The sequence below is a fragment of the Entelurus aequoreus genome, linkage group LG17 (assembly GCF_033978785.1).
Source record: "Entelurus aequoreus isolate RoL-2023_Sb linkage group LG17, RoL_Eaeq_v1.1, whole genome shotgun sequence".
Classification (NCBI taxonomy): Eukaryota; Metazoa; Chordata; class Actinopteri; order Syngnathiformes; family Syngnathidae; genus Entelurus; species Entelurus aequoreus.
Genome location: NC_084747.1, coordinates 24948842 through 24963735, shown reverse-complemented (window position 1 = coordinate 24963735; position 14894 = coordinate 24948842). Strand labels below are relative to the sequence as shown.

Below are 14894 nucleotides of genomic sequence, written 5' to 3'. Positions count from 1 at the left end.
CTCCCAAGTCACTGCGGCCACCACACAAGACGCCGGAAGGATAGGCTCAGGACTGGTGGGACCCTCCGAAATGAACTGACGTGACAGGGCATCCGGCTTGACGTTGCGGGATCCTGGACGGTAGGTCAGTGTGAAGCGGAATCGACCAAAAAACAAAGCCCACCGGGCCTGGCGGGAATTGAGGCGCTTGGCAGACTGAATGTAGGTCAGGTTTTTATGGTCTGTCCAGATGATGAATGGGTGTTCTGCTCCCTCAAGCCAGTGCCTCCATTCCTCCAGAGCGAGTTTGACAGCCAGCAGCTCCCTGTTACCTACATCATAATTGCGCTCAGCAGGTTCTAGCCGATATGAGAAGAACGTGCAAGGATGGAGCTTCTGGTCCTTGGCAGAACGCTGGGATAGTACAGCCCCCACTCCAGACTCTGAGGCATCAACTTCCAAGATGAACTGGCGTGAGGAGTCAGGATGAATCAGGACAGGGGCTGTGGTAAAACGTCTCTTAAGCTCCTTGAAAGCAGCGTCAGCCTCTGCTGTCCAAGTGAATGGGACAGACGGAGATGTGAGTCTTGTGAGGGGTGCGACCACTTGACTGTAGTTCCGGATGAACCGGCGATAAAAGTTTGCAAAGCCAAGAAAGCCCTGGAGACGTTTAACTGAGGTTGGTTGAGGCCAGTCCACCACAGCTCGCACCTTTTCGGGGTCTGCCTTCACCTGACCACTCTCAATGATGAACCCGAGGAACCCTGTGGACTGAACATGGAACTCACATTTTTCTGCTTTAATGTAGAGCTTGTTCTCAAGAAGGCGCTGGAGCACTTGTCTGACATGAACCACATGTTCCTCCGGGTTGCGGGAGAAAATCAGGATATCATCCAGGTACACAAAGACGGAGCGGTTAATCAGGTCTCGGAGGACATCGTTCACAAGAGCTTGAAAAACTGCTGGGGCATTAGTCAAGCCAAAGGGCATAACCAAGTATTCGAAATGACCAAGGGGAGTCTTAAAGGCTGTTTTCCATTCGTCACCAGCTCGGATTCGAATCAAATGGTAGGCATTGCGAAGGTCTAACTTGGAAAACACAGTCGCTCCTTGGAGGGGTTCAAAGGCAGATGCCAGCAAAGGCAGTGGGTATTTGTTTTTAATGGTGATGTTATTCAACCCTCGAAAATCTATACAGGGACGTAGAGTGCCATCTTTCTTACCCACGAAGAAAAAACCTGCACCGAGTGGGGAAGATGAAGGTCGAATAATGCCTGCAGCCATAGAGTCATGGATGTACTTTTCCATCGCCTCTCTCTCAGGGCGGGACAGGTTGTATAACCGACTAGAAGGCAGGGGAGCTCCTGAAAGCAGGTCAATGGCACAGTCATAAGGGTGGTGCAGAGGGAGGGACAGTGCGTGTTGCTTGCTGAAGGCCTCTTCTAAGTCATGGTAGACAGAGGGAACCTTGGACAGATCTGGGGGCTCTATGACAACTGGAGAGACTGTGTCCTCAGCAGGGGAGTGGGCAGACCGCAGGCAGGTGGAGAGACAGTAGGAGCTCCAGCTCACCACTTTGGCTGCAGCCCAGTCAATGTGAGGATTGTGAAGTCTTAACCAGGGCTGACCAAGGACTACAGGAGCATGAGGAGAAGAGATTATATGGAATTGGATTTGTTCAAGATGATTACCGGAGACAAGGAGGTGCACAGGTTCTGATCGGTGAGTGACACGGGCAAGGAGTCGACCAGTCAGGGAATTGGCTTGCAAGGGTGAGGGAAGTGGCTCGATGGTAATGCCCACTTGGGAAGCAACGTCGGTGTCCAAAAAATTCTCATCCACCCCTGAGTCCACCAGAGCAAGGAGAGACAAGGACTGGGATTGCCAACGGAGAGTAGCAGAAAACTGCATTCGGCATAGGGACTTAGGGGAAGAGACAGCTTGGCTCACCAGAACCCCCACTGCTACTGGTGAGCCTACTCTTTTGGCCGCATAGAACAGGTGGCAAGGAAATGGCCAGCTTGACCACAATAGAGACACACCCCTGCCCTCCTTCTGCGGAGGCGCTCTTCAGGTGTAAGGTGAGCCCGGCCCACCTGCATGGGCTCCTCAACAGGGGAACTGGAGGTTGAGGCTGTGCACATTGGCAAGTTGGGCCCGGCCGGCCTGGGTCTAAAGCTGGGGGGTTCCGATGACCTGCAAGACACGGGGTCAGCTTGCCACTGGGCCATCTGGTCAGAGATGTTGATAGCTGCAGTAATAGCTTCGTCTAGGGACAGCTGCTCAATTCTCAGAGCAATCTCCCTTCCAATGACCCGACTAAGCCCATTCTGGAAAGCAGTGAGAAGGGCCTTGTCATTCCAGCCAGACTCCACAGCTAGGGACCGGAATTCACAGGCAAATTCTCTTACTGAGCTTTTCCCTTGACGAAGTCGCAACAACTGCTGACCTGCTTGCTGCCCTCGTATGGGGTGGTCGTAGACCCGCTTCAGTTCTGCAGATAGTGCAGCAAAGGACTGGACTGCGGGGGATCCTTGCTCACGAAGGGCATTAAAATAACTCAAAGGGGGCCCCTGTAGCAGGTTGGCTACGTAAGCGATTTTGGCTGCCTCACGGCCAAAGCGAGAGGGCTGAGCATCAAAAGCAAGCTGGATCTGAGTTAAAAATTCACGACAAGTGCTAGGATTGCCAGTGTACTTATCAGGCGGGGGGATGTGTGGCTCTGCAGCAGGAACAGCAGGGGGTGCAGGTGGTGCAGGTGGTTCGGGTTGTGGTTGAGCTTGTTGGTTGATGAGAGTGGTCAGCTGGGTGGAAACGCGTGACATCTGGTCAATAAGTGTCTGTAGTAGTTGGTCATGGTTTCCCAAACGCTGTCCTTGATTGGCAAGGGCCTCTCTCACACGGTCAAAATCTGCTGGGTCCATTGAAAAAGGCCAGATCGTTCTGTCACGGTTGGTAAAACTGGTGGACCCAAATGCAGAAAAGACAAACAGGATTAAAGTTCAAGGGTTAATATTAATAACACCAGAGGGAAAGGAGGGAGCTCGTAGTCTTTGGCTTTGCAGTCCAGGAGAGCACACTGAGGCTAGCAGGCTGAGGCTAGCAGGCCGAGGCTAGCAGGCCGAGGCTAGCAGGTTGAGGCTAGCAGGTTGAGGCTAGCAGGTTGAGGCTGGCGGGCTGAGGCTAGCAGGCTGAGGCTAGCAGGCTGAGGCTAGCAGGTTGAGGCAGGCACACACGGCAGGTAGGGAACTGAAGGCAGAGGAAAAAACGGGTAGAATGAGGAGCCAAAAAATACAAAAATGGCAGATTCGCAAGATTATCAAAAGTGCTAGACTTCTAGAACAAACGGGCGAGAAGCGTTACCACATGTAGAAGGTGAAACGATCTGGCGATCGCGCCGAGAGAAGTCCAAACATTTGAAGGCTGCAGGTGATGAGTTGATGGCAGGCAGGTGAGTGATTAGAGTGCTGGGATCAGCTGTGCCAGGCTGAGAGCTGGAGCCAAGCCAACGCCCAAAACACGTCCACTCTCCCAAAGACACACACAGAGACTAACAGACAGAGACTGTGACAAGCATAATTGATTAGATAAGGTTTGTGTGCTAAATAAATAATCATCTTTGCGATTAACACATGGATTCATGTCATGTAACAAGCTTGTAAACTGCAAGTAGGTTAGTCAAGGTCCATGGTGCTGAAGAGGGGGAAGGTGGTCAACAAATTCCGATTCTCAATCTCAGGAACGGTCATTCCATCCATCACGGAGCAACCAGTCAAGAGCTTAGGAAAGCTCTTTGACTCCAGCCTGAAGGACTCTGCTGCTATCCAGAAGTCTGCTGAAGAGCTTGGAGGGTGGCTCACCAAAGTAGACAAGTCTGGCCTACCTGGTAGATTCAAAGCCTGGATCTACCAGCACTCCATCCTTCCCAGAGTCCTGTGGCCTCTCCTTGTATATGCAGTCTCAGTAACAACAGTGGAATCCTTTTGAAAGGAAGATCAGCAGCTTTCTGCGGAAATGGCTGGGTCTCCCCCGCAGCCTCAACAGTGCTGCTCTGTACGGGACAAGCAACATCCTGCAGCTACCCTTCAGTGGGCTCACTGAAGAATTCAAGGTGGCACGCACAAGAGAAGCCCTACAGTACAGAGACTCCACGGACTGCAAGGTGTCATCAGCCGGGATTGAAGTGAGGACAGGAATGAAGTGGAAGGCAGAAAAGGCAGTGGAGGTGGCTGAGTCATGCCTTAGGCAAAAGGCACTGGTTGGGACCATAGCAACAGGGAGGACTTTCTATGACCCAATAGAAGTTGGCTACCGTGGCTTTGCAGGACGCTCCCTCTGCAAGGTGCTTGGCCGATTGGGAGTCACAGGGGCGGCCAAAAGGAGGGCCATTCAATCCGCAAGTGAAGCGGCAGAGAAAGCCACGAGGTGGTTGTGGCTGAAAATGGCAGATCCGTGGGTTGCTACTGGGACACAAGCAGGGACTTGATCACCCCGGCTGGGTCGCCTGGACGAGGGTGTCTGATGTTGCGAGACCCGAAACACCTGATGAATCCAGGATACATCACTGATGATGTGTCCCAGTGCATCCAGGAGATGTATCTTTCAAGATATAATAACTGAATATGATTGAAATCAAAACTAAGATTAATAATTCAGTGTTAATATTTGAGTGGGCCCCGGGCCCCTCTGTAGTGTAAAAGTTCGGCCCCCAAGGTCAAAAAACTTCTGTTATAAAGTAATTTTTCTCGTTTGTAAGTAAACATTGAAGAGTAATGACGCCATTTCACTTTTTACAGTGTAGTTTAGTCTGGTCATGTGACTGCCAGGATCCGTTTGATTGGTGAAATGGTGTCATGTGATCAAATAGCTCTAACAAGCCAAATGTATACATATTTTTAATGCACTATAAAAACAGGAAACATAGATTTTTCGATAGAAAAAAATAGCAAATTAGAATTTTGCGGGGAAAAAACAGTGATACAGTTTCTCCATGTACAGTAATGCACTATGAAAAAATGGCCTTAGATTTTACAGTAAAAAAACTGGCATTAACATAATACAACAGTGGTACTGTTGTTCAATTTACAGTAATTTAGTGTTAAAAACAATGCAAATTTTACAGTAAAATTTTGGTGTCTGACCTGCCAGTTTTTTCTACCATAAAATCTATAGATATTTTTTTCACAAGCTAACTAGTTGCGTTTGAATTTGAGACCCCTGCTCTAAGGTACAGTTGTAACTTTTTGACGCTGAATGGAATATGATAATCTTGGTCGCCAGGCTTCGCCCACGTCCTACAATGAAAACCTAAACGCTTCGAAATTGATCATCCTCCATATGTCTAATCTGTGTGAGAACTGGTTAGAGAATAATACTTTTAAAAAAAATTGAGAAAATTAAAATTATCTTTTTTAAATGTTTTGAGGTTAAAGGTGTACATAAAAGATGCAGAGTTGTATGCTAACTGAATTAGTCACACAACTGTGACAATCTCTACTACCTTCTGATTAATTAATGCTGGTATGAGGCTATATTCCTCCCTTGTTGTGCTGTATGGTAAATATCGCTGTTTGGCCTGCGGACCATTGGCACATTTTCACTTTGGCCCTTGGAGGCAGAACGTCTGGGCACCCATGCTGTAAAAAAAAAAAATTGGAGCGATCGGAATGAAACTCAATAAAACAAAGTGAAAGTCGCGTTTGGTCATCACAAACATACTCAAGGAAAAGCAGGGTTTCCCCTAATGTCATTGAATGTGACGTGCCGCCACAGCATTTTAATTACCGCCACACCTTGAAAATTAGGGCTTTTTTTTACTTGAAAACAAATTAAAGTAATATAATATATTGCAGCTCCCAGAAATCACACAAAGTCCGACACTGTTTTTAACTTACTTTTATTACCAATCTTATGATAACAAACGGCACAATTCCAACAGGTTTTACCTCCCGTGCAAACACATTCGCCTCGTGAGTCCGCACTTCACACCGACACACAAGAACACTTCCTCATTCTCCGCCAATCACCTTTAAGGCACATACAACATTAACATTAGCTAGTCATTACAGTATGAAATGATATATATAGCCTATTATTTGTGCACTATTGACAAGGGATGCACGGAAAACTTGACCACCAGAAAAAAGACTTTGATCATCGAAAACCGTGCTACTGAAACCGGATGTAAACAAAACGCACGCCATTGTCTGGAGCGTTGTCAGCATGTCTGTGATGTGGACCTGATTTGCTGCTTCCTTTCCTCAGCGTGTGTTCACGAGTGAGCCGTGGACGTCCTACCTCCAAACACGAGTCAAGTCTCTCAGCGTGAGGGAGCAGCAAAAAGGCGACGCCGAGTCCTTTATTGCTGTGAGTGGAACACGCAAACAATGCACGTCACGCCTTGGCCTGTTGGCAGCCATGTTATTTGTGTCTGCCACCGCACAGGCTAATGAGGAAGTGATGGCCTTCAATCAGCCTGGCTATCTCGTGGTCTCTGTGGACGCCTGCTCGGGAAAAGTCACCACGAAGGTCCAATTCTCCAAGATGGACACCAAAATGAAGCATCACCTCGAAAATGGCATACCGACTAAGTGAGTGGGGGGGGGGGATTGACTTGCAAGTTTAATAGGAGGGTTCAATGCTGACTTGTTTCTCCTGCGGGTGTGAAGGTCCATAGTGCTGGTGGCCACACATGGTCAGCCTGAAGGCCTGGCTGATGTGGCTCCATGTCTTGTCTCCTTGGGGCTGGCCAAGGCTGCTGATCTTCACAATAAAGGTTGGTGGCGCTCTCACTGCAAATGTAATACTGAAAATATATAATTTGACTACAAACCCCGTTTCCATATGAGTTGGGAAATTGTGTTAGATGTAAATATAAACGGAATACAATGATTTGCAAATCCTTTTCAACCGCTATTCAATTGAATGCGGTACAAAGACAAGATATTTGATGTTCAAACTTTTAAACTTTATTTTTTTTTTGCAAATAATTAACTTAGAATTTCATGGCTGCAACACGTGCCAAAGTAGTTGGGAAAGGGCATGTTCACAACTGTGTTACATGGCCTTTCCTTTTATCAACACTCAGTAAACGTTTGGGAACTGAGGAGACACATTTTTTAAGCTTCTTAGGTGGAATTATTTCCCATTCTTGCTTGATGTGCAGCTTAAGTTGTTCAACAGTCCGGGGGTCTCCGTTGTGGTATTTTAGGCTTCATAATGCGCCACACATTTTCAATGGGAGACAGGTTTTTGACTACAGGCAGGCCAGTCTAGTACCTGCACTCTTTTACTATAAAGCCACGTCGATGTAACACATGGCTTGGCATTGTCTTGCTGAAATAAGCAGGGGCGTCCATGGTAACGTTGCTTGGATGGCAACATATGTTGCTCCAAAACCTGTATGTACCTTTCAGCATTAATGGCGCCTTCACAGATGTGTAAGTTACCCATGTCATGGGCACTAATACACCCCCATACCATCACAGATGCTGGCTTTTCAACTTTGCGCCTATAACAATCCGGATGGTTCTTTTCCTCTTTGGTCCGGAGGACACGACGTCCACAGTTTCCAAAAACAATTTGAAATGTGGACTCGTCAGACCACACAACACTTTTCCACTTTGTATCAGTCCATCTTAGATGAGCTCAGGCCCAGCGAAGCCGACGGCGTTTCTGGGTGTTGTTGATAAACGGTTTTCGCCTTGCATAGGAGAGTTTTAACTTGCACTTACAGATGTAGCGACCAATTGTAGTTACTGACAGTGGGTTTCTGAAGTGTTCCTGAGCCCATGTGGTGATATCCTTTACACACTGATATCGCTTGTTGATGCAGTACAGCCTGAGGGATCGAAGGTCACGGGCTTAGCTGCTTACGTGCAGTGATTTCTCCAGATTCTCTGAACCCTTTGATGATATTATGGACCGTGGATGGTGAAATCCCTAAATTCCTTGCAATAGCTGCTTGAGAAAGGTTTTTCTTAAACTGTTCAACAATTTGCTCACGCATTTGTTGACAAAGTGGTGACCCTCGCCCCATCCTTGTTTGTGAATGACTGAGCGTTTCATGGAATCTACTTTTATACCCAATCATGGCACCCACCTGTTCCCAATTTGCCTGTTCACCTGTGGGATGTTCCAAATAAGTGTTTGATGAGCATTCCTCAACTTTATCAGTATTTGTGGCCACCTTTCCCAACTTCTTTGTCACGTGTTGCTGGCATCAAATTCTAAAGTTAATGATTATTTGCAAAAAAAAAAAATGTTTATCAGTTTGAACATCAAATATGTTGTCTTTGTAGCATATTCAACTGAATATGGGTTGAAAATGATTTGCAAATCATTGTATTCCGTTTATATTTACTACTAACACAATTTCCCAACTCCGGATTATGCGGCGCATTAAAGGGTCATATTATATATTTTTTGCTACATTTAAAAGACTTCCTTGGGGTCTACATAACATGTAATGGTGGTTCTTTGGTCAAAATGTTGCATAGATGATGTTTTATAGAACATCTTCAAGTTACTTTCTGACCGTCTCTTCAGGATGCGTCGTTTTAATTACGTGCCTCCACTTCGACGGCGTCTTTTCCGCGTCATCTTTCGGTAGTTTGTAGCGCTTCCATAGCGAACCTACTGACAGATTTAAGTTAGAACTGTATGTTACTTTGTATTAGAAATGGCAACAGCAGAGGATGAATGCCCCACAAGAAGAAAATAGAGAAAAAGAAGGAGATTACTGACTACAGACTACAAATTTCGGGATTTATGCAGATTGCATATACACATTAGCAGATACCAGAAGGTAAGAACAGTTGGTTGCGGATCATTTTTGGGAAACAAAACGCCAGATAATATGTCTGCTAATAGGTGCCATTTTGGAGGCCTTATATACACACCATAATAATACCACGTCTGCGTACCACAAATACCACAGAGTGGGACCGGACAGCACGGTAGTATGCTGCTTGATGATTGGTCAACGGCAAAGAGTGGTGACTGCTGAGGTTAATTTGTGTCTTTAGTACAAATGTTTTTTTGGAGACTGAATTCATTTAACTGATTTTTTTTTCTACATCCAAATATGCTGCCAATTTCAATGAATAAACATTTTTCAGCAAAATGTGTGTGTTTAAAAATTCAGTTTGTTAAAATACATTGTTTTAAAATTCAGTGTGAAAATTTTATTTAAAAAAAATCGATTCAGTGCAACATTTTTTTTCAAATTTCAGTGTAAAAAAAGTTCAGTGCAGACAAATTCACTGTATAAAAAGTCAGTGTGTAAAAATTTAGTTTATAAAAATCCTGTGTCAAAATCAGTGTGTTTGTCTTTTGGTCAAAGGTTACTCTCCAAATGGGTTTATTTTGTGATTGACATCGCCTTTCCAATGTTCAATCAAAACATTTCAGTTTTTGCTGATATTACAATCAGACACTTGGCCCAACCTCTTTTGCCACTCCTCTCTCATTCCTAAAAGCAATATAATATTTGCATGTTTTTTTTTGTCTCTCTCTTCTTGCTTTTTTCGTCCTTTCTGTAGCATCGTAAAACTTTTTCCTTTGTAAATTGATGTTATTTGGCATCTCAAATTCTTAAAAGACCTTAGCTTTTAAAATGTCAGTGTATAAACATTCAGCGTAAAAAAACAATTCACTGTAAAAAAAATCAATGCAGAAAAATGTAGTCAAATTTTTTAAATAAAAATTCAATGTAGAAAAAAAAATCAGTATAGAAAAATTTGATGTTAAAAAACAATTCAGTGCAAAAAAAGGGGTTGCTTGTAATTAACTCTTAATTTACTGTAAGTGAATATTGAGTTTTGAGGCAACAAATAATTATTCACTGTAATTTAAAAAACTTAATTTTTAAACAGATTTTTTTTACTCAATGAAGTCATCAGCATACTTTAAAAAAAAAAAATCAGTTAAAAAAATTCAAATGCAAAAAAATAAAGTACATAAATTCTGTGTCAAAAATAGTTTGTGTAAAAAAGACACAAAAGAACCTCCGTAGACTTTGTCCTAATTTGATGCACAACTTGGTGTAAACGTAGCTGCACTGTCTACCCGGTCTCTCACTGCAGAGAGTCTGGCACTGTGGGCCTTCCAGGGCCGCACCCCCCATCCTCCTTGGGTCTGGCTCCTTGCGGGCCAAGGGGACGAGATCCTGGGCCTGCAGGAGCGCTACTTGCCCCTGGGTCTGGAAGCATACGGCTGCTCAGCGTCTGCAGCTCAAGACGCCCGCAAAGACCTGCAGCTGCTGAAGGAAGCCACAGGACTTGAGTGAACCAATGTGAACTGCACCACCCACACACACACACACACACACACACACACACTTCTTGCACACAGAACACACACACCATGTGAACTGCTGAACTTTTTAATTTATTAACAATGGCATATATGTTGTGTTTGCCTCGGGCCTTTAAGTCAATGCACTTTTTTGTCAAGCCAAAGTCAGCGAATGGACCTTTTTTAAATGAAACACAACAAATCAAAGCACCTATTTATATTCATTACGTTGTGTGAAATGAGAACACAAATGTGATCAGAGAGAAAGGGCGCATTAGTTCCACTGAGGCTGGAGGGAGATGATGAGCAGTAGGAACAAATGAGAGAAAACATGTTCGATGGGAAGCAAAACTGGAAGGATGTAGATGCACTAAGTCAAATGTGTTCAAAGAAATGCCAACGCCTCGAAAAACACAACAACAATATTTTAAAAGGCTATTAAACAAAAGCCGATTTTTTTTTAAATAAAAGCTGTTCATACATCACATGCTTATTTAACCCTTGTGCACTCCAAACGGGCATTACGTTTTTTTAAATTTATTTAATTAATTGCATTGTGTTTTTGATTGCAGCGTCGTTGGAATAGGTTACACACACAAAATATACACACGCTCTCTGAAGAGCCATTCGGCCTCGTTGACTCCCTTTAGAACTGTTATTTTCCATGACAACCCAATTCATCCAATTCTTTGGCCGATTGAAAAACAATGTGCCAGAATGTATGGTATAATTCTCAGAGCTTTGATGAGCATAAATGAGTTAACCTGCCATTAAATTGCTGAAATGCAATAAAGATGTTCTTGGGCAGTTAATAAATACATTTAAAAAAGCATATGTGTGTGTATGTGTGTATATACTGTGTGTGTATATATATATATATATATATATATATATATATATATATATATATATATATATATATATATATATATATATATGTATGTATATGTATATGTAAATATATATGTATATGTGTATATATATATGTATATATATATATATGTTTATTAATTCATATATTTTTATTTTATTTAAAATATATATGTTTTATTTACAAACACACATTTTTTGTTTTATTTTTTATTAAATGTTTTTTATTGTATTGTTAATTTTATTTATATATATATATATGTAAATTATTTTATACATCTATATAAACAGATAATATGTATATATTCATTAAAAAAATTACATATATATTTGGAAATAATAAACAATATATTCAAAATAAAGACATCTAATTATTTATTATTAAATGTGTTTATTGTATTTGTTATATATGTGTGATTTTTGTATATATATGTGTCTGTCTGTGTGTGTGTGTGTGTGTGTGTGTGTGTGTGTGTGTGTGTGTGTGTGTGTGTGTGTGTGTGTGTGTGTGTGTGTGTGTGTGTGTGTGTGTGTGTGTGTGTGTGTGTATATATAGACACACACACACACACATATACACACATATATATATGGGGCGGTATGGCGTAGTGGGTAGAGCGGCCGTGCCAGAAACCTGAGGGTTGCAGGTTCGCTCCCCGCCTCTTGACATCCAAATTGCTGCCGTTGTGTCCTTGGGCAGGACACTTCACCCTTGCCCCCGGTGCCGCTCACACTGGTGGAAGAATGAATGATAGGTGGTGGTCGGAGGGGCATAGGCGCAAACTGGCAGCCTCGCTTCCGTCAGTCTACCCCAGGGCAGCTGTGGCTACAAATGTAGCTTACCACCACCAGGTGTGAATGAATGATGGGTTCTCACTTCTCCGTGAGCGCTTTGAGTATCTAATAATAGAAAAGCGCGATATAAAATCTAATCCATTATTATTATTATATATATACATATATATATATACACACACAAATATATATATATGACTTGTGTAAACTCAATAAATTCAACTGTTCTCGAGCTCAGTCAGCACTGTGAAACATAATAATTATTTAACAATTTAATAATTTTCAAAGCTGTAATTGCCTCAAATGTTCCACTCTGCAACTTATTTTTTTTATAGAAATATTGCATATTTCGCATTTTCCCATGATAAAAACAGGTCAATAATAAAATCTAAAAAACTACCATTTTTTCGTTTTTATTTCCACAGATAGACCTGAAATTGATAAAACATTTCGAGCATTATAAGTAAAACAATTGCTGACTTGACACTTAAATGACTGGGTCCCTTTTGGAGCCGAGGAGTTAGTGTCAATGGTCGATTTGAAGCGTGCACAAGGGTTCAATGCCTATTTTCTTACACACAAACATGAATCTGGAGCATTTTGACTCACAAGTCTTTTAACTGGAACACTCCTGTGATCACAGTGCAGCTGCAACAAAAAATAAGCACCTTTTTCTTTTTCTTTTTTATTTAAACAAGTGGACTTCTTTGTGCGTGTCCTGGAGTTGGTGGCGTTAAGTGCAGGTCGCATGTGCAGTAAAAATAAAAAATACTATCACCCTTTCTACCTTACTGAATGATATATACATGTACGGTGATACAGGCGTATGTTGAGGATTATTTAGCAGCCTTGGACCTATCGAAAAGGCCTTTTGGATGTGAGCAGGGCTCCCCCACTGAGCGATTTGTGACTGTGTGTGAAAATATGACTGATTTTATATATATATATACACATATATAAATGTGTATGTGTATATATGTATGTATATGTGTACTGTACATATGTATGTATATATATATATATGCACACTGTGTATATATACAGTACATATATATGTATATATATATATATATATATACAGTATAATATATATACTTGTGTATATATATATTTATATGTGCATGTATATGTGTATATAAATGCATGTATATATATGTATGTATATATATATACAGTATAATATGTATGTATATTTATGTACTTGTATGCATATATATATATATATATATATATATATATATATATATATATATATATATATATATATATATATATATATATATATATATATATATATATATATATACGTATATATACACACGCAGTATATGTGTGGCCTTGTAACCGCTCGACTGTTTGGAAGTCCATCAGAGAAAAAGAGACTTTTTGTAAGTCGAGTGTATTTGAAGTCATTCTCTACATTTACTGGACAAACTGCTTGTCAATAGTGACTGTTTTTTTTAATGTTTTATAACCAACATGGATAGCTGAAATAAACATGTATGCTTTGTGATAAATGACCTGCTTCATCACTGGCTGTTATCATTGTGAGCACAAGGTTTCACTAAAAAAAAAAAAAAAAATACCACTCCACTTAAACTTAAAGACTGCATAAGTCCGATCCAGATGATTAATAATCAATAGATGAGTGTTTTTTTACAGCTACCGTTGTTCTCTGTTTGACTCGTTTCACTTGATCAAACCTTTTCTAACATTCCACACTACAAAATAAAAGTATGTATGATTCCTGCTGATTTCATATCGGCTCAATAACAAAAATAATAGAATATAATAGATGCAACTCGGTTGGTAGAGTGGCCGTGCCAGCAACTTGAGGGTCCCAGGTTCGATCCCCGCTTCCGCCATCCTAGTCACTGCCGTTGTGTCCTTGGGCAAGACACTTTACCCACCTGCTCCCAGTGCCACCCACACTGGCTTAAATGTAACTTAAATATTGGGTTTCACTATGTAAAGCGCTTTGAGTCACTAGAGAAAAAGCGCTATATAAAAATAATGCACACACACAAATTCTGTGTGTTATTTCCCCTGAATGGTTGCCATAAACAAGGTTTGTTTGCATATTACTTTAAATAAGCTGAATTATTTTGTCAACGGAGCAGGAAAAAAAAGTTTTTTACTGGCGGAATAATTTAAAGTTTATTTTAAGTAATGTATCTCAGGTTTTAGTATATATTGGTCTTAAAACTTGAGAGGAAAAATATATATATCTTGATTTCAAATACAAACCTTGCTTGGTTTTATTTTTTTATTTTATTTTGTACTGAGCAGCCAGGACACAGTTGTGTGTAAATTAGCGGTGTCAAACTCGTTTTCACTGAGGGCCCATCGCAGAATTATTTATTATTATATATATTTTTCATGTACGCTGATTTACTGTAAAAAACGGGCAGTTCAGTTGCCAAAATTTTACCGTAGAGTGTACGATGTTTTTTTTAGTTTTGTTTTACAATATATACTGTCAATATAAAAACGATGCAACAATTTTTTGAATACATTTTTTTTAATGGTAAAATTCTGGCAACTCAGCCCCCAAAACATATTTTTACAGTGTACAATGAATAACCTGCTTTAAAATCATGAGTCAAGCCAATATTTAAGTGTTTATTTTTATTTAAGTTTAAAAGATATGAAATTGCATGCAGTGCATGTATTCTTTCTGTCAAAATGGAAAATTGAACACATTTAGTAAATAAAAATACATTATTTGCGGGCCGTATACAATTATGTGACCGGCCAGAATTATTTATTATTATGTATATTTTTTATGTACACTGTAAAAAAAATAAAAAAATAGATTAGTTGCCAAAATGTTGCCGCAAATTAAGTGTTTTTTTTTTACAATATACAAAACCCCAAACCAGTGAAGTTGGCACGTTGTGTAAATTGTAAATAAAAACAGAATACAATGATTTGCAAATCCTTTTCAACATATA

General features: G+C 41.2%; 1 protein-coding gene across 1 annotated transcript in view; it reads left to right on the top strand.

Annotated features, from left to right (window-relative positions):
- cemip2 (cell migration inducing hyaluronidase 2) overlaps positions 1-11130 on the top strand; it is a 138507-nt gene extending 127377 nt beyond the window's left edge. The window contains exons 21-24 of the mRNA XM_062025372.1: positions 6244-6345; positions 6424-6569; positions 6648-6754; positions 10065-11130. Coding sequence (XP_061881356.1) covers positions 6244-6345; positions 6424-6569; positions 6648-6754; positions 10065-10267 — 558 coding nt within the window. The 3' untranslated portion in view covers positions 10268-11130. The remainder of the gene's footprint in view (positions 1-6243; positions 6346-6423; positions 6570-6647; positions 6755-10064) is intronic.
- The last annotated feature ends 3764 nt before the right edge of the window (positions 11131-14894 follow it).